The sequence below is a fragment of the Neomonachus schauinslandi genome, chromosome 5 (assembly GCF_002201575.2).
Source record: "Neomonachus schauinslandi chromosome 5, ASM220157v2, whole genome shotgun sequence".
Taxonomy (NCBI): Eukaryota; Metazoa; Chordata; class Mammalia; order Carnivora; family Phocidae; genus Neomonachus; species Neomonachus schauinslandi.
Window position 1 is genome coordinate 155,141,186 of NC_058407.1, and position 18,747 is coordinate 155,159,932.

Genomic DNA, 18,747 nt, shown 5'->3' on the forward strand with positions numbered 1-18,747 from the left:
GAGCGGGGCCGCCTAGCGGAGAGCCGAGCTGCGGATAAGAGCGGAGGGCGCCCAGAGCGGAAGTAGAGGAGCGGCCGGAAGTAGCCTGAATCCCAGTCTGACTGACCGGCTGACAGGCTTTGACAGGAACCGGAGCTGCGAGAAGGAGTTGGTGGCCATGGAGTTGGGCGAGCTGCTTTACAACAAGTCCGAGTACATCGAGACGGTGCGCGTGTCTAGACATCTGCCCTCTCTTTTCCGAGCCTGCGTCCCTTTGAGGCTGATGTCCCCATCCTGTCCCTGCCCCACCCTGGGTCCCTTTGGCGTTTAGTCCGAGATTACTTAGGTCACTTAGTGAATGGCCCAGCTTTGTTATTTATTCCTTGCATGGCCAGTTTAGGCTTTTTTACTTATTCCTGATTTCCTAAAGATAAAATGCCTTCCAGAAAGCCGGACAAGTCTCATCCACCTTAGTATCAATAACAACTCCAGGCTTCGGGCCTTTCGGAAGGTTTTTTTTAAACTAACGTGTCGTAATTTATTACTGTGTGCTAAAAGACGGTTAGGTCCTTTATAGTCAATACATGATGTGTGTAAATTGATCGAAGTAGGGTAAGTGCTCAGTCCGCGTTGCTATGAATTCTTGCAACTCTGATATCGGTTAAGTCATTATCCTGGATATAGAACTGAAACTTGAATCCCCGTGTCTGATGTTGTTAGGCTCTAGACCTACCACATCCAAATTCTGGATCCCTTCTTGGAATCCGTAGTTTCCAAATCCATCCTTGCTTTGATATCCTGTACTCATTCCATTGAGGACTTTGCCCCGTTTCAAGTCCTTTCCTCTCCAGTAGCAGCTTTCTTGATGGAAACCTGTAGTCCAGAATCCACTCAGTTTGCTTATCCCCATTTTCTGCTCTTTGCTTTCAGGCATCTGGAAACAAAGTTAGTCGCCAGTCCGTATTGTGTGGAAGTCAGAACATCGTTCTTAATGGCAAGGTAAGGGACCAAGCCAGTTCCAGGATGCATACCTTTGCTTTCTTTCCACTAATTATCACATTGGGAGGGCCGATAATATGTTGCCATGTCTCCCATTTATTGCTGTACATTGAAAAATTCTCTTTTTAATTCTCCAAATTTTATTGAATCCGAAAAAGATTCAATAAAAGGAGGCAACAGAAAACCTTTTCCCCTTTATGCCAGGAATGGTATACCATGGCACCCAGAACTGAAATTATTTTAAAGTATTGTGGTGTGCCCTAAACTACTGGACACAAACATAAATAGGCAACAAAATATTTTAGTGTAGAAGCTGTAAAGTATAGTAGTATAATTAACTGTTTAGTAATAATGATTCAGCATTAACTGAAACTCTTAAAATTAATTTGAGAATGGGGGGGCTCATTCGGTTAAATGTCTGCCTTTGGCTCAAGCCATGATCTCAGGGTCCTGGGATTGAGCCCCAGTCATGCTCCCTGCTCAGCGGGGAGCCTGCTTCTCCCTCTCTGCCTCTCCTCCTGCTTGTGCGCTTTCTCTTTCTGTGTCAAATAAATAAATAAAATCTTTAAAAAAAGAGAGAATTGGAAAAGACACTAAACTATGAAACAGATTTGCAAAATGGAATATGAAAAGCTGAGAATTTGTAGTCTAAATAAATTGAAATAGCAGAGAGATGAGTATAAACTTGGGAATAATATTAGGACATTTCAGAACCAGAGAAAATATCAAGATATATTTGAACTTGACAAACACTGAACCCATAGTTTTTCCTGCCATTTTTCTTTAAAATGTTACATCTCTAACTTCAAAGGGAAAACAGTCTCACTATAATCAAGCAATCATAAATTTTTTCAGTAGAGACACAGTTACTATCTCCATTAGCTCATCATGAGATTTACTAGAAAGAAATATAGTTCAGTAATTAGGTATAATTAGTAATTATAGACACACTGTTCCTGCACAAAATTAGAAAATTCAGTTAACCCTAATCTGACTCATTAGCAAATGTGTGGAGTTTTGTTTGTTTTTTTTAAGATTTTATTTATTTATTTGACAGAGAGAGACAAAGCAAGAGAAGGAACACAAGCAGGGGGAGTGGGAGAGGGAGAAGCAGGCCTCCCGCTGAGCAGGGAGCCTGACGCGGGGCTCAATCCCAGGACCCTGAGATCATGACCTGAGCCGAAGGCAGATGCTTAACGACTGAGCCACCCAGGCGCCCCAGTGTGTGGAGTTTTTAAGAAATCCCTAAGGTGGGCACCTGGGAAGGCTGCTTCTCCCTCTCCCACTCCCCCTGCTTGTATTCCCTCTCTCACTGTGTCTCTCGCTCTCTGTCAAACAAATAAATAAAACCTTAAAAAAAAAAAAAAAGAAAAAGAAATCCCTCAGGTAATTTCAAAACATTTTCTGTGATTTTGTAGGGAACATTTCTTTATTAAATTGTGATAAAATATATGTGACAAAATTTGCCACTTTAACTGTTTTTAAGTGTACGATCCATTGGCATTAATTATATTTACAATTGGGGTGCCTGGGTGGCTCATTTGGTTGAGCGTCCTACTCTTGATCTTAGCTCAAGTCTTCATCTCAGGGTCATGAGTTCAAGCCCCGCATTGGGCTCCACGCTGGGTGTGGAGCCTACTTAAAAAAAAAAAAATTCTATTTACAACCATTGTGCAATCATCACCACTATCTATTTCTAAAACTTTAATCACCCAGACAGAAGCTCTATACTCATTAAGGAATAACTCCCTGTTTCCTCCCCATCTCCCTACCCGTCTCCCCACCCCTGCCCCCCACACCCCGCCTAGTCACTAATAACCTCAATCCACTTCCTGTCTCTGTGAATTTGCCTATTCTAGATATATAATATTTGTCCTTTTTTGCCTGGCTTATTTCACTTAGCATAATGTTTCAAAGTTCATGTATGTTGTAGGATGTAAACATACACGTTTACATCCATGTAAACTATATACGTATATAGTTTAGCTTTACTTGGCTTTCTGTTACTTACTTTTTTTACACTCACTTATAATAACCACAGTAGGAAACACCTATCACACTAAGTACCATTGTTCTCAATTCTGTTTCTAAGATTCACTGTGGTTTGTGCGTTTTCACTACTGTGTACAGTTCCATTTATCCCCTCTCCTACTGGTTATTTTGTTCCCAGTTTTTTGTTTTGTCCCTTTCAGAACTGTGAGATTTCTATTTTCCTAAACCCTTATATGAGGTGTTATAGTGCCTGCGGGGATAGGCAAGGATCAAATGAGTAAGGAAGACTGGGTGCCAACAACAGAGAGTGGCGGGGCCTGGTGAATTGAAGAATACTTGTCCTAGCTAAGCTCAAGCTGATTGTTGCCATGTGGGAATATAGGCCTATATTTTCTCAAAACAAATTGGAAATCTGGATTTTTTTAATGCAAAATGTCCCGCTATTCAAATAATAGCATTAAATTCAAATGATGAAACAAGGTGCATGAGCCAAACAAAACAGGTTTCTGGGCACAGTTCTTAGACCTCCAGCTTCCCACCTCTGCCTCATCTTTTGTCGAGTTCAGTGAACTCTGCTCTACTACCATATCCTTCCCTGTGAGGTCCTTATGTGCACTCACTTTCATTTTAACATCCTGCTGCCTCTCTTTTGAATCTGACTTCTCATCTTCAGCTCCATTCTTTATGAGATAGGAAACCAGGATTTGAGTCCCTCATGCTAAATCTCTTTGACCTCCTGTGATTATCCATTACTTAATGTTTTTCATGTTTACTTCTTCAAGTGGGAGTGTAATTTAGGCTGCCTGAGGGACTTCTGTGGATTTTCTTTATTTCCAGATTAAGATTGCTATCTTTGTTTAAAACACAGTAAAACAAAAACAACCGTTACCAAATACTCAGAACTCTTGGTATTCTGCTTTCTTCCAAAGAAAAAGAAGTCATTTTCTCTGATTGTAGATGGAAGCATAAACAGAAAACAATGATTAAAGTAAATGAAGGATTTCAGATGAAAGAGTACATACTAGAAACAGATATCTCTTTAAACTTGAGGGAGACCATTTTTAAAAACCAAGAGGAACTATAGTCCTTTATAGTCAGCAGCTGATGAGAAATTGTCTTTTTACTGATAGAGGTTTTATAGACCAAACATATGCAGGTGAGATTGGTAAACTCTTCGAAGTATGAGCCCACTTCTTTTTTAGTAATTTCTCAGAGCCTCGTGTTCAGGTTAGTGACATATCTAAATTCACCTGTATATGTCAGGTTAGTGACATATCTAATTTCACCTGTATTCCCCATCTACCTCTTCTGTCCTGGGCCCCAGACCTTCATTTCAACTGCCTGTTGGTCATCCAACAGGTACCTCAAATAGCATTTCACAATTGAATTTGTCATCCAGTCCAGTCCCCAGAATCGCTTATCCCATTCTAAACTCTCATCCTAGATTCCCTTTCTCTCTTTCCCCAATATCAAAACAATGACCAAGTCATATAGATTCTCTTCCCTTTTTTTCCATTTTTAACATTTTATAGTGGAACATTTATTTTAAAGATTTTATTTATTTGAGAGAGAGAGTGGGCAAGAGAGAGCATGACGCAGGGAGAGGGCCAGAGGGAGAGGGACAAGCAGACACCCCGCTGAGCAGGGAGCCCGACGCGGGGCTTGATCCCACGACCTCGAGATCACGACCTGAGCCGAAGGCAGACGCTTAACCTACTGAGACACCCAGGTGCCCCTCTAGTGGAACATTTTAAAAGTTATCTTTATTGAGACATAATTTACATACAATGAATTGTACCCATTTTAAGTGTGCAGTTTGACAAGTTTTGGTGTTTTTTTTTTTAAGATTTATTTATTTGAGAGAGAGAGAGCCCAAGCAGGGGGTAGGAGCAGAGGGAGAGGGAGAAGCAGGCTCCCCACTGAGCAGGGAGCTTGATTTGGGGCTCAATCCCAGGACCTTGGGACCATGATCTGAGCTGAGGCAGATGCTTAACCAACTGAGCCATCCAGGCGCCCCTCAGTTTGACAAGTTTTGACTGATGCTTACACCTATGCAACCACAATTAAGATATAAAATATTTCTATCACCCTCATTTCCTTGGACCCCTCTGCTGTCAGTCCTCCTACTACCCTTGGCCCCAGATAACCACTGGTGTAAGACCAATAGAGATTACTTTCGCATTTCCTAGAGTTGCCTGTAATGGGAATCATGTACTCTTTGTTGTCAGCCTTCTTTCACTCAGCATAATGTTTTTGAGATTTATCCATGTTGTGTACATTAGTGGATTAACAATTCATTACTTTTTATCGATGGGCAGTATTGTTATGCAACTTTTAAGACATGTACCAAAGTAGAGAGAACATATAATGAATCTCCATATACTCATTCACCAGCTTCTGCAGTTAGCCATATTCTGACGTCCTTGTTTCATCTCTGTACCTGCCCCACAAACCCATACCTATTTTGACCAGGGGCAGGGCAGGGAGTTGGGGTATTTTAAAGCAAATTGCAAACACTGTATTATTTCACCCATAAATACTTTAATATATATCACTAAGATTTAAAGATTTTAAAAAATGAGTAGAGTACCCTTATCATGATATATTTTTTAAGAAGCCAGTTATTTCCTACTATTATCTAATCCTCTGTCCATGTTCAATCTTTCTAGTATCTTAACATGTCTTTTTATAGTTGGTTTATTCAAATCAGGATCCAAACAAGGTCAAGTACACATTGCATCTGGTTGATATATCTCTCAGGACTCTTTAAGCCTGTAACAGTTCTTTTCCCCCAGCCTGTTTTTCTCTCCATCCCACTTATATGTTGAAGAAACTGGCTCATTGTTCTGTAGAATTTTCAAATTTTGAATTTGGTCAATTCTATTTCCATGGTTGTTGAATGCAGTCTTTCTGCCCCTCTCCTCCCTCTTAATTAGTAGATCTGGAGGCTTGATCAGATTCCTCTACCTTGTATTTCTCTTTTCTTCATGCACAACTATTGTCATAGAGAAGGCCCATTCTCTCATTTTACCTTGATCCACTGTAGTCATCTAAAGTGTCACTTTCCCTCCAGTCTTACCTGCCCTCTCCCTTAACTCTAGACTGCTTTCAGAATAATATTTCTAAAATGAAGATTCAGTGTGTTCTGCTTAAAAAGTTTGATTCCTTATATCCTCTATATCCTCTAGGGAAAAAGCCTAAGCTTCTGTACTCAGTATACATAATGCCTCATAAGCCCTAGGCCCAGCTTACTTGTCCAGCTGTAACCCCAGCCATATGCAATTTTATTTTTTTTACCCCATTTATTCAAAAGACATTTCCAGAATGCCTACTACTTTACCAAGTATGGGGCATTAATTCCTCCAAACTTCTGAGTTACATAATTCACCCTGAAGCCCATCCAGGCAATCTTTGGGGCAGTTGGATATCATACCCTGCAGTGTAGCACTTCATCTGAGTCCAGAATTTGGGAGAGGAACCAGGAGCTCAGTAGGCCTACCTCCAGGAGCATGAAGTTGGAGGTAGTCAGTAGTGTTGGGAGATTGGACAAAGGTAGGAGCAGCCTGGATTCTCACTGAGCAAGCAGCCAAGGCTTAAGGGCGGGTAGAATCAAGTGAATCTGAGGTGGTGAGTAAACTAGGTCAACTACAGGCATTCTTAGTAAAGGTCTGTTTATTCAACGAGTCTTATTTATGGGATATTAAGGGCAAAGCTCATGATATGCTGGGAACATCTTCAACTGAGTCGGTGTTGTTTTTTTTTTTAAGATTTTATTTATTTATTTGAGAGAGAGAGAAAAAGAGAGCACAAGCAAGGTGAAGAGCAGAGGGAGAAACAGACTCCCCGCTGAGCAGGGAACCCAATGCAGGACTCGATCCCAGAACTTGATCCCGGGACTCTGGGATCATGACCCGAAATGAAGGCAGACGCTTAAAAACTGAGCCACCCAGGCGCCCCTAACTGAGTCAGTGTTAGGAGGGCAGTTCTCTTTACCTTAAAGTTATCTCTTTTGACAGAACATGTGACTCAGTAGATCATAGCATAACTTCAATCAGTGTCTACTTACCTAGTCTTTTTTGTTGTGTTTTAGGCTATGTTGGTAGCTTTTTAAAATGTGCTTTATTTTGTAGACCATTGTGATGAATGACTGTATTATCCGAGGGGATCTAGCAAATGTAAGAGTTGGACGTCATTGTGTTGTGAAAAGTCGGAGTGTCATAAGGCCACCGTTCAAGAAATTCAGCAAAGGGTATGTAATTTACTTACCTTGTTTCAGTATTGTGTGGGATGCTGCTATGGGTGGTGTATTCCGGATATTGAGTTGTGGTATAAGGAGCAGGTCTGTGCTATTGTTTGGGTCACTGAGGAGGAATTCACTGTAATGAACGCAACTCTGGTGGTGGTTGTCTCAGTCTAGTTGTTGGTTGGTTGCCAGAAACAGAATCCACTTAAATTGGCAAAGGCAGAAGGGGTTCTGATGAAGAGATGCAGGCATATTTAATGGAATATAAGGGTAGGAAAAGGGGCCAGGCCTCATAGGGACTAGAACCTGTAATTGGACAGCTAGCCAGAATCAAGACAACTATGCTGACTATTGCTCTGTCACCGAGATTATGTTGTTTCTTGTCGGTCTTTGTCCCTGCATTTCTGCCTCCCTCTCCTCTCTTTCACGTTGGCTTCATCTTCCCCCTTTTCTCATGGAGCCAACCATGCTGCCTCAGCCCCTTATTTATATCAGTTCTCTATTCAGGCTTCAAAAGATACCAGCCAAAGATTTTAGGTCTTATTTCCAGAATCTTGGCAGAGGGAATCTGATTGGCTCAGCTGGAGTTAAGTGCCCACCTCTGGTCTAAACAGTTTTGACTCAGAGGGCAGGGGCAAGTCAAGCCCACTGTTTTCTCAGTGGGAGTAAGGATTATCCAGGGAAGGGCATGGACAGGGCAGGAAAACTGTCCACCATGCCTGATGTGCTGGTATTTTTGTTGTTGTTGTTGTTGTTGTTGTTCTTTTGCCTCTCTCCCTCTTTTCCCTCCTGGCTCCTACCTATGGCACCATCTGCAATACACTGAGTAATTCAACAAGCATTGATTGAGTGCTTTCTTTATGTCAGTCACTTCATTATAAGGTGGGTACGTAAAGATGGATGAAATAGCGTTCCTGCCTCAAAGTTCTCAAAAACCTATAGTAGAAACACATACAGAGATGGCTACTATAGAATGTGATACTATAATTTGATAGCCACTGTGTATTGTGACACTCCTATCATAGGGCTGAACTTGGTTAGGGAGGAACAATAAAGAGAGCAACCAACTCAGACTGTAATACCTGGGAGTAAAGCACACAGGAATCATCCTGCATGTCTCAGAATGAAGTCAGACTCCAGGCTTTCCATCACAGACAGGAATGGGAGCAGGGAATCACTGCAAATCATTCACGTGAAAACATTTGCTCATTAGCTCAGAAGGCTTTTGGGGGGAAACAAGAAATCCTTGTGGTGGGCTTTCGTGGTTCCACACTGTGACAGGTACTCTGCCAGAGTCGTTGGCTCCCCCTTCTGATAGAGGCATTACTGTGCTGGCTATGGTCTCGGAAGAGCTCTGAGAATAAATAGGGGGTTTATTGGTGAACAGTAGGATGTGTAAATAGGAATAGTCCACATGAGAAATACAGGAATACAAAAGTGTAAATAGCAACACATGAACAGCAAGTGAGCATGGATTCCTCTGTCCCCCACCCCATGTATCCTCAATATAAGAACCAGATAATAATATCAAGTTTGGAATTTTTAATTTAAAATTCAGGTGCTGACAGTGCTGCTGTAGACTGATAAGATCAAGGAATTCATTGTCACACAAGGGTCCCAGATCAAAAATATGAATAGATTAAGGAAGATTTAAATAAACTATAGGTCCAGGGAGGACAGGTATCGTCTCTGACAAAATAGAGCACAGGACTAGATAGAGCCAGTGAGCATCCAGCTACTTTATTTTAGTTCTAGTCCAAATATTTTCCATCCCAAGGTACTGAAGTTACTTGTAGATGTGATCATAGAACCATAGTCAGTAACATTTGAGGAATCATGGAGAATGGCAATGATGTCAGAAGTCTGGAGAAAGCCTACTGACTCCTCCTCCTTCAATTCTTGGCTTAAATGTCACTTTTTTTTTTAAGATTTTATTTATTCATTTGAGAGAGTGAGAGGACAGACGAGCATGGGGATGGGCAGAGGGAGAAGGAGAGAGGAAGCAGACTCCCCACTGAGTGCAGAGCCCAACACAACGCTCGATCCCAGGACCCTGAGATCATGATCTGAGCTGAAGTCAGATGCTTAACCAACTGAGCCACCCAAGTGCCCCTTAAATGTCACTTTCAATTAAGCTTTTACCAAACTCCCAATCTAGGTGAAGTCTTCACTTATAACTTGGTATTTTTTACTTTGTAGTACTTATCGTATTTGTAATTAATTACTTATATAATCATTTGTTTAATCTCTCTTTTCTTGATTGCTAGCTCCTCGTGGGCCAGATAGTGTCCTTTTTGCTTGCCATTCTATCTCCAATTTCTAGCATAGAGTCTGGCATACAGTAGGTACTCAGTAAAATCAGTAAAATCAAAAATATACAAATTTTTGGAATGTTGAATGGTAGAAAATATATCCCAGGAAGTGATGTCAGTCCCCTACAACATTGTAGGGCAGATTACCGAAAATGTGACCTATGAGCATTTCCAAGGAGGCAGGAATGAGCAAAACACGCATTCATTTGGTGCCAGCCCTTTTAGCTTGGAAGGTCTCGCTGCTTCTGTCTTGCTGTTTCCTTGCACACTGCTTGGTCCAATATTTCTGATTTTGAGCTAGTAATCCCATTCATCTTCAACATTACAGAATTCTCCTAGCCTGAGGATTCCTTCCTTTTAGGAGCAGTCTTATTAAGACGAGATGATGAGGTTGAGAGTACGATCAGCAGTTCTATAAACCTTGACCAAAAGCAAATCACCTTGACATTTTCTTTTGTTCATCTTCTTTTCCTTCTCCAGCGTTGCATTCTTTCCTTTACATATCGGGGACCATGTCTTTATTGAGGAAGATTGTGTGGTCAACGCAGCTCAGATTGGCTCTTATGTTCACGTTGGCAAGAACTGTGTGATTGTGAGTATGGTGTCTTGGCTGGCTAAACGGCCTTACTGCCCCTCCATCTCCCGTCCCTCACATCAGTGGGCCTCTGCTTCTGTGGCCAAGGAGGGTAGAAGTAGTTTCTGGTCTACTTGAATTATTATTGGATTTGGAGTTTTCTAGGCATCAGTAATCACGGCTAAACTTTATCTAACCTCTTCTATAAGATGTTAAACTCTTGCCTTTGATTTTTCCATTTGACCCTCATAACCATCCAAGGTGGTACTTAACTGTTATTATCCCTATTTGCAGATAACAAGCCTGAAGACCTTAGAAATTAGGGGATTTGACAGAGCTATGAAGTGGTAGAGCTGGGATTTGAACCCAGGCTTAATGAATAGCCATGCCTGCTCTATGGCCTACCTGTTGCTTTACCTCCAGGATCGTACAGTCTAGTGGGGACAAGGGATATGACATTAGGGGAACTCCAAGTAGTTCAGGGTGATGGGCATGTGGGGTACAAGTGGGCCCTTGCTCAGTGGACATGTGGGATCCTGGTCCACAGGAGCCTTGGCATCTACTTGTTTCATCTGGCCAAGGCTTTACGAAGTTGGATTTCTCAGTATTCTTAGATGAAGAGCTTGATTTCAGTTGGGATTTATGAGAACATCCTGGGTGAGAATGCTAATGACCAGAGTTGAACTGCCTTAAGAGTTAGGGAAAATGTTTCCTATATTTTTTTTTTTAAGATTTTATTTATTTATTTGACAGAGAGAGACACACAGCTAGAGAGGGAACACAAGCAGGGGGGAGTGGGAGAGGGAGAAGCAGGCTTCCCGCTGAGCAGGGAGCCTGGTGTGGGACTCGATCCCAGGACCCTGGCATCATGACCTGAGCCGAAGGCAGACACTTAACGACTGAGCCACCCAGGCACCCCAGTTTCCTATATTTTAAATTTGTACCCAAATCCTAGCTTCTAGGAAAAGCCAAGGACTTTTCATGTTATTCCCAATAATACAGAGGCAGCTCTCTCTTCTGGATAATACTCAAGTATAAAATACTTGTAGAAACCCTGTGGTCACATTCTGCAAGCCACGAGAGCACAGCAAAGATGGACCGTGCAGTGGAGAGCCACACTGCTGTGGAAAACATCCCAATCCGGCCTGTCACTCAGAATTAAGGGAAGTGGTTGTTTTGCCAAATATTCTCCTCCAAAGGAGTCCCTTCATATATATTAGAGACAGAGGGTCTTTCATTTGGCATGATATTGAAGAAAGGGGGAAAATTGTGAAATCCATCCTGTCCCCTCATTCTATGTGACAGAAGTTGGCTTTCTAAGCCACAGCTGGATTTTTCTTTTTCTTCCGCAAAGTGATGACGTGCTCATAGTAGCCTAGTGTGTTAGCCCCGTCCTTTATCCCTGGAGCTAAGTGTCTGAAACATTAAAATCCAAATGCTCTTCCCAGTGCGTAGGGAGTTCTAGTCTTCTTGTCTTGCTCTGCTTTTTTGTGCCCCTTTCTGATACATCAGTTCAGACATAAGTACTTATTTGCTGAGCCTTTTACAAATTCTCAAGTAATCTCAGGAGAAAGATTATTTTACAACTCTAGAATCTTGGAGCTAGCCAGGGACTCTTTTTAGAGTCCAGCTGTCCCCATGACCCACAGATCCTTCCGATAGCATCCATTTGGTGGTCTAACTCCTTTCGGATGTGTGAGGGTATAGTTGCCAGTCAGAGTTGTCCAGATGCCTGCAGGAAAAGCCTCACAGACAATCTTCGTAGTCTCTGTTACCGTGCTGTGAGCTTTACATTTATTGTCTCTAATCCTCACAGTGGCCCTGCGGTTTGGTTTTATGTCCTGTTTCCCAGACGAGGAACCCAAGGCTCAAAGACTCTGAATAACTTGTATCTGGAAATACAGGTAGCTGTAATACTGGCAACATGGAGTTCTTGACTCCTCCTGGGAAAGTCCTCTAGGAAAGAATAAAGAAGCGGTTTCAGCTTTTCACCTCCTCATCTATTGCCAATGCACTCATGCCTAAGAAGTACCCGTGTTTTGACTTTTGCTGCTGTTTAATTGATCAGTTTGCCCAGAATGCTCTGGAAACTGATTAAGCATCATTTACCTGAGTGGGCAGAATGGCTAATGAGTGGACACAGCAGGTGCCTCCAGGCTGTGTGGTGGCCGGTGGTACACAGCGGAAGTTTTATTCTCACTGCTCTTCTTTTCCAGGGCCCTTTGTCTGCAGATCCCTCTGTGTGAATGTGTCATGCCTCATGCAGCACATTCTGCTTCTTTCCACCCAGTGCCCTATGCGCTTAATCAGAATTATTAGGAGCATAGGTGTCATAGGACGTCTTTGGGTTAATTTGGGAGTCACCCGGGGAGCTGGCCAGCTGCTGTATTTTGGGAATTGCCACTAGCAGGTAATTCATGGGAGAGAACTTTCCAAGAATGAATGGAGAGCTGCGGTTATAACTTGTTTCTGAGCTACAGATAGTGCCAAGTGTTGCCAAGGCTGTTATCCACCTCGCCAGAGACAGCTTAGTAGTCACTTAAAAAATTCAGACCTTCAAGGTATAAGCTTTCTAAAAAATTCATTTAGCAATCTACCTGGAAATTCCTGGAAATACTTATGATTTGGGCATTTATTAATAATTGGGAAATTTTTAATATAACCAAATCAAAGTATCTTTCATATTCTTCGGTAAAATCTGAGATCTAGACAGGTTAGCATTGTCCTGATGTTGTTAGGGATTCCACATTGTCAGTCAAGTATGTTTTATCAGATCCTCTGACCAGGACACAAGTGAACTCACAGGCCCTGGTGATGTAAGTGCAGTCGGTGAAGACCAAAACTTTCACTTACTCAGCAGGTAGTCTGAGGCACAACTTTAATCTGTATGTAGAAGAAGCCTCCCCTTTCCTTTAACCCAGGAAACAGATGGATCTACCAGACCTTATTTCTTGCCCTCAAAATGCTGTGGGTGATGCAGAATTCAAAAGTGGCAACAGTGGATAAAGTCAGGCATAAGGCTTGGCCTAAACTTTCAAAACGAACATATTGGCTAATATGAACCAAGAGTACAAAAGTAGACCCTAATTCTATGCACAGGTGGCTCCAAGGGTTCAATTGATGTCATGAGAATTAATCTCTTTCTCTTTCCCGCTTTCCTTTGGGAGGCTGTCAGGCAGATTCTTCCCTCTTGGAAACAAGACAGCTGGTCTAAATGTCTGTCCTGTCCTCTAGAAACCCCATTGGGAAGAGCTTCCTTTCCCAGTAGTCCCAGCAGAAGCCTTGATGTTGTGATTCATCAGACTGATTTGGCTCATTCCATAAAACAGTCCTTGTGGCCAGGCTTGGGGTTTGGGGTTAGGATAGGGGACTGTCATGGGCAGAGGGGTGTTACCAAGGACAATACAGGTTCTGTTACCAGAAGAAAGGGGATCAAATGTTGGACAAGCAAAAAAGTAGATGTCCACTAAATTTAAGAAAAAAGACAGAAAATTCTACAACTCTTGGGAGACTGAATTTCAGTCTGTAATACCTAAGATAACCTGAACTGTCCCTAGCATACAATTCCTTCCCCAAGTTCATGTACACACACTCGCACACACACACACACACACTCGTACCCCTACCTCCTCCTGCTTGTCACCTGAAGTAGGGAATTGTGGCCAAACCTCTTGTCATTGGCCCTGTCTATTGTATGATATCATGAATGGAGAATATATAAAATAGCATTCCATGCAGCAGACAGGCAACTTTTACTCGAGCAATTCCTGCTGTATTTCCTAGTGACAAGATTTTAATTTCAGGGGCGCCGATGTGTGTTGAAAGATTGCTGCAAAATTCTTGACAACACAGTATTACCCCCAGAAACTGTGGTGCCACCATTCACCGTCTTCTCAGGCTGCCCAGGTAAGCTTGGTGTTGATTATGAAAGCTCAATCTCATTTTCCTTCACAAAAGTAATGCATGCAGTTTTTGTCTCTGACAATGTATTGATCTAGCTAATTTAAAAATTCTCCTGCTACAGATTACCTAGAAATGCTATCTAAAAATGTAACCAGTATCTTTTTAAATGCACAATTGAGTTCACAAGGAAATTTCAAGAGTCAGAAACAAAGAGGAGACTAAACCCACACTATAAGCATGGTTAGGTTTATGCATCTTCATAATAAGTAGAGTGGTTTAGGGTTTGATACTTCTGTGGGGATAAGAGAGAAAGCCTTATATGGCAGAGAGATCCTCTTGAAGGGTGGTCTCTCAATAAAAGTTGATCTAGAGTCAACCTGCCACCAGCACAGGGAAAGTACAAAGAAGCAAGACTCTCTTGGTCTGGGCTCTGGGTGGAAAAAGAAAAAGTCTCTCCAGAGAATTCTAACAATGCCTTCATGTTGGTTGGGATTTTGAACTTACACTTCCCACACTGCCCAGGAATGCCCAAACTGAAAAGTTGGCATAAAACATGGTCTAAGGCCAACGATAGCTCTAGAACACCTAAGGGAAGCAAATATATCCCCTCTTGACCTTGGCTAATGGAATGCCCTTAGGTAAAGCCCTCGTGAGCTCAGAGTTCCCAGTGGCCAAACATGTGAGCAAACAAAAGTGATACATGCTCCTCCTAGAAAACTTGGAAAACACAGAAAAACAGAAGGAAGAAGAAAACCTCATGTCTCCCACCCCCACCCCAAGGCAGTCTCTTTTCTTCTCTATATGGTTTTATGTGGTTGAACTCATGCAACATGGACAGAGGCACACCAGAGATTCACAGATGGAAGATGCTATTTATAGCGAGAGATTTGGCAATATATGAGACGTACCCCTGGATGGTTTAGTTACTTTTCCAATTAAAAAACTCATCACTCAGATCATTGACTGTGGATTTCAAAGATGTAGAAAATCATCCATTCAGATTCTTTGGGGAGGAAATGGGCTGTTCTGCTGTTTCAGAAGAGCTGAAACAGCTTTTGCTCTTGCAAAGGAGGAAGAGCCTTGCTGAGTGAGATTCTCCCTATATTAGGTTCCCACTGTGAGTAAGTATCATCATTCTTAGCAAGTGCAGATCCGAACAGCCCCAGCAGTCGTTTTAGGTTGATTGTCAGACAGGTATCTGATCTGCAGTGAGAAGTATATTGCCAGAGAAATATCTTAACCTCTTTTAACTTATTCAGGGTCCTTAGAACCAACTGTGGTCTTTGGGCATCGATGGCCAAGGCAGGGAGGCACTACTTGGTATTTGAAATCCAAATAAGCACTGTGTTTGGAGGTTCTGATGGAGGATTCAAGCTGCCTGAGACCTTAGAGATAATTGTGTAGATGGGGAAACAGGCCTAGAGAGATTGGGTTGTCCACAGGGTCAGAGCTGGTTCGTGGGAAAGCCTTGACTAGCTCTTAAGACCCCTTATTTAGAGTCCAGTACTTTCTGCACTGTGACAAGATACTTCCCATGTTCGTTTTTAGTAGTTTCACAAACAAATGCTAACCATCTAGATAATGCTGTTGGTAATCTTCATCCTTAGTAAAGAGGCCTAAGGTTGTAGGACAACTGGCACATTTTTGGAGGGCTCCTCTGCATGTCACTGAGTAGTGGAACAAATGAAAGGCAAACCATCCAGAAAGAACCTGGGTCAGGAACCAAAAAGCCAAAACTGCCTGTAGGAGTCAGACAGACGTGATTGAAGTGACAGCCTATCATGGCTGGCCAAGAGTACAGACCTAACATTCTAAGAACTTCTGATAGTTCATGAGGAGCTAAAAATCTGAATATCTACATGGGATCTCTGAATTTTTGAGTGTTGGCTGCTAACTTTTTAAAAAGATTAAATACTGTGCAGACCAAACATATGTTTGCAAATCTAACATAGGCTGCTCATTTGTAAAAGATGCCTGTGAGAATTTTATATTTTTTAGACCTTTTTTTTCTATCCTACCTGTTATTTTCTCTCTGTATATGTGCAAGTGTGTTTGTTTTGTATGTATATTAATGCACAGGTGTGTGTACCATGTGTGTGTATATATGTACTTGTGTGTATTACACAGATATATAAAACTGTTTAGACCTGTATAAATAGATTCACACTTTCTATTCTGTTTGGAAATTTGCTTTCTTAACAGTGTATCTGGGGCATCTTTTCTTGTCAGTATGAAGAGATTCCCCTCATTCCTTTTCATGGTTGCATGGTTTTCATTACATAAATGTACCGCAGTGTAACTGATCCATTCCCTGGTATAATGGACCATTAGACGTTGTACCTGGTTTTTCACTATTAGAAACTTTGCTGCATTAATATTCTTGTACATATATTGATCAGTTGGGCAAGGATATTTGTAGGATAAATTCTTAGAAGTTGGATTGTCAGGTCACAGGGTATGAACTTTTAAAAGTTTTGCTAGATTTTCCAAAATTGCTCTTCCAAACGGTTATATGAGTGTACACTTCTGCCCATAGTGTATGAGAGTGCCTCTTTCCCAGAAATCCTTAAATACAATTTTTTGTCTTTTGATAGGATATTTCTGTTCTACTCCCATCCATGATTTGTCTGTATGTAGCAGGTTTGGGGATTGGATTCAGTTTCATTGTATGAACAACAGAACAGTTTCTTACCTCAAAGGGTGCTCACCTGGGCTTGCCCAGCAGGTGTCATACCAGAATCCAGGGGATGGACTAATCCTTGTCTGGAACAACATCCCATGTAGTCGGAGATGCCTTAACTCTTCAGATCATGCAGTAATGTATATTTATCCATTCGGGGAATTGTGTTATTTGTCTCCCCACACACACAAAAATATCATCTTGAAGATACGGTCAGTAGAAATATTCTGCTAGCATTGAAGCTGGAAGACCTAGAATTTAGATGCTCATGAGTAAAGAAAAGGGCCCTGTAGTGGTTTAAATCGAAATCAGAGCTGCTGGCCTCCCCCAGCTCCAGTTGGTTGACCAGGTCTTTCTTTCCCCAGGGCTGTTTTCAGGGGAGCTCCCAGAATGTACCCAGGAGCTGATGATTGACGTCACCAAGAGCTACTACCAGAAGTTTTTGCCCTTGACACAGGTCTAATGTCTCTGCCTCGTGTCTCAAATTTGCTTGAGCTCTAAGATGAACTTGGGGACAAAGTGAGCCAGCCAGCATCTACAAAGAGCTCTTGTGTCTTTGATACCTTCCACCCTCTTTTTTTGTTTGTCTGGTTTTAATTCTTTAGAATTTCTCAATCCTTCCAGGTTCTAAGCTCTTAAGACTTTAATAACAGAATGTCTGGAGGAGTTGTGTCCAAATGCTGTGCTTAAACCTTATCTATTAACGGCCCCTTCATACCATTATCTGTGGAACACAGAATCATCTGTTCCCAACACGCCCACCCCTTGGTCCTGTGGATGACAGGATCCTGGCCCGCAGAGCAGAGCACTGTCCCAGCGTAGAGGTTATGAAGCTGGTCTACTGCTCATGGCCATTAGCTGCCCACAATGAACACCGCTCACATGGGTTGCTCCCAGCTTTCCTGAGCTAACACATTTGGCCAGTTGCCACAATTGTTCATGGTCTTGGGGGAGAAAATGTTGGTGACTTTTCAGAGCCCAGATTCCTGTTGGCTACTAAAACTTGAAAGGAGGGGTGGTTAGCATTTCTCTTCTTCCCGAAATGACTTTAAGTGTTATTTTAACCCAGGGTGATTAATAAAAGACTTTCTAGCATTCTATTCTAGGGCCTTCGGCTTTCACTAGAAGGGGGGCCCCCAGCACCCAGATTTTATTTTTGCAAAGACCCAGGTATGAGTCTGCCATGTGGATGGACTAGTCTGGCAGTCACTCCTTGCCTCACAGTATTTGCAGGCAACAGCATATGCCTTATTTCCTTGAAGACATAGCATTTGTGACACTTGTCCTCTTGGCCTAGAGCCATTCATCCACTCTGTATTTGCCATAAACCTCACAGTTCAGACCAAAATATCTCTACCTGGACCCAATCACATATATACATGGGGGCCTCTTAAATCATTCTGTGGGCACAGAGCCCCAAGGAGTAAATGAAGTTACCAGTGCTGTTTTTAACCATCTCCTGGGTAATAACACAACCCTGCCTGGTTCTGCTCCGACCTCTTGGTCTAAAAGATTTAGAAGGGAGGGTCTGAGAACCTTGGCTTTGCTTAATGCTCTGATTCTGCTGTGAACAGGGTAAGATGGTTCAGCCCTGAAGGTTAGGATCTAGCAGGAGCTGGACAGACTTAATATGTGGTTGTGGGGTTTGTTAAAATGGCTATATGTGATGATTTCCTCTAGGTCAATGTAAAACTGTTTTCCAGTTTTTTTTTTTTTTTTTTTTAATGCATTAAAAGATTGACACATGAAACAAATCACTTGAAGGTGATCCCTCTCCCCCTCTGTGATGGCTGCCTCACTTCCTCGGCCACTTCCCTGCACGCCTGGTGCCCTGCTACAGACTTTGCATTCACTAGTCTGCTTATGGCTCACACCAACCCAGTAAGGGGGATGTTATTCCTATTTTACAGATGAGAAAAAACTCAAAGATCTTAGATAACTTGGTCCAGTCCCTACAGTGACAAAGTGGCTGACCCAGGAGTCACACCCATGTCTGTCTGGCAGCATAGCCGTGCAATTCAGCTCTGTCCTGGTCAGATGAGACTAGGCTTACCCTTGGAGCACA

The 18,747-nt window shown here is 42.2% G+C and overlaps 1 protein-coding gene across 1 annotated transcript; it reads left to right on the forward strand.

Moving 5' to 3' along the window:
* The first annotated feature begins 71 nt into the window (after positions 1 to 71).
* On the forward strand, positions 72 to 18,420 carry DCTN5 (dynactin subunit 5). The gene is made up of 6 exons (XM_021686855.1): positions 72 to 205; positions 910 to 978; positions 7,101 to 7,219; positions 10,006 to 10,117; positions 13,903 to 14,005; positions 17,048 to 18,420. Exons 1-6 carry the CDS (start codon positions 158 to 160, stop codon positions 17,143 to 17,145), a joined length of 549 nt encoding a protein of 182 aa, XP_021542530.1. The 5' UTR covers positions 72 to 157; the 3' UTR covers positions 17,146 to 18,420.
* The last annotated feature ends 327 nt before the right edge of the window (positions 18,421 to 18,747 follow it).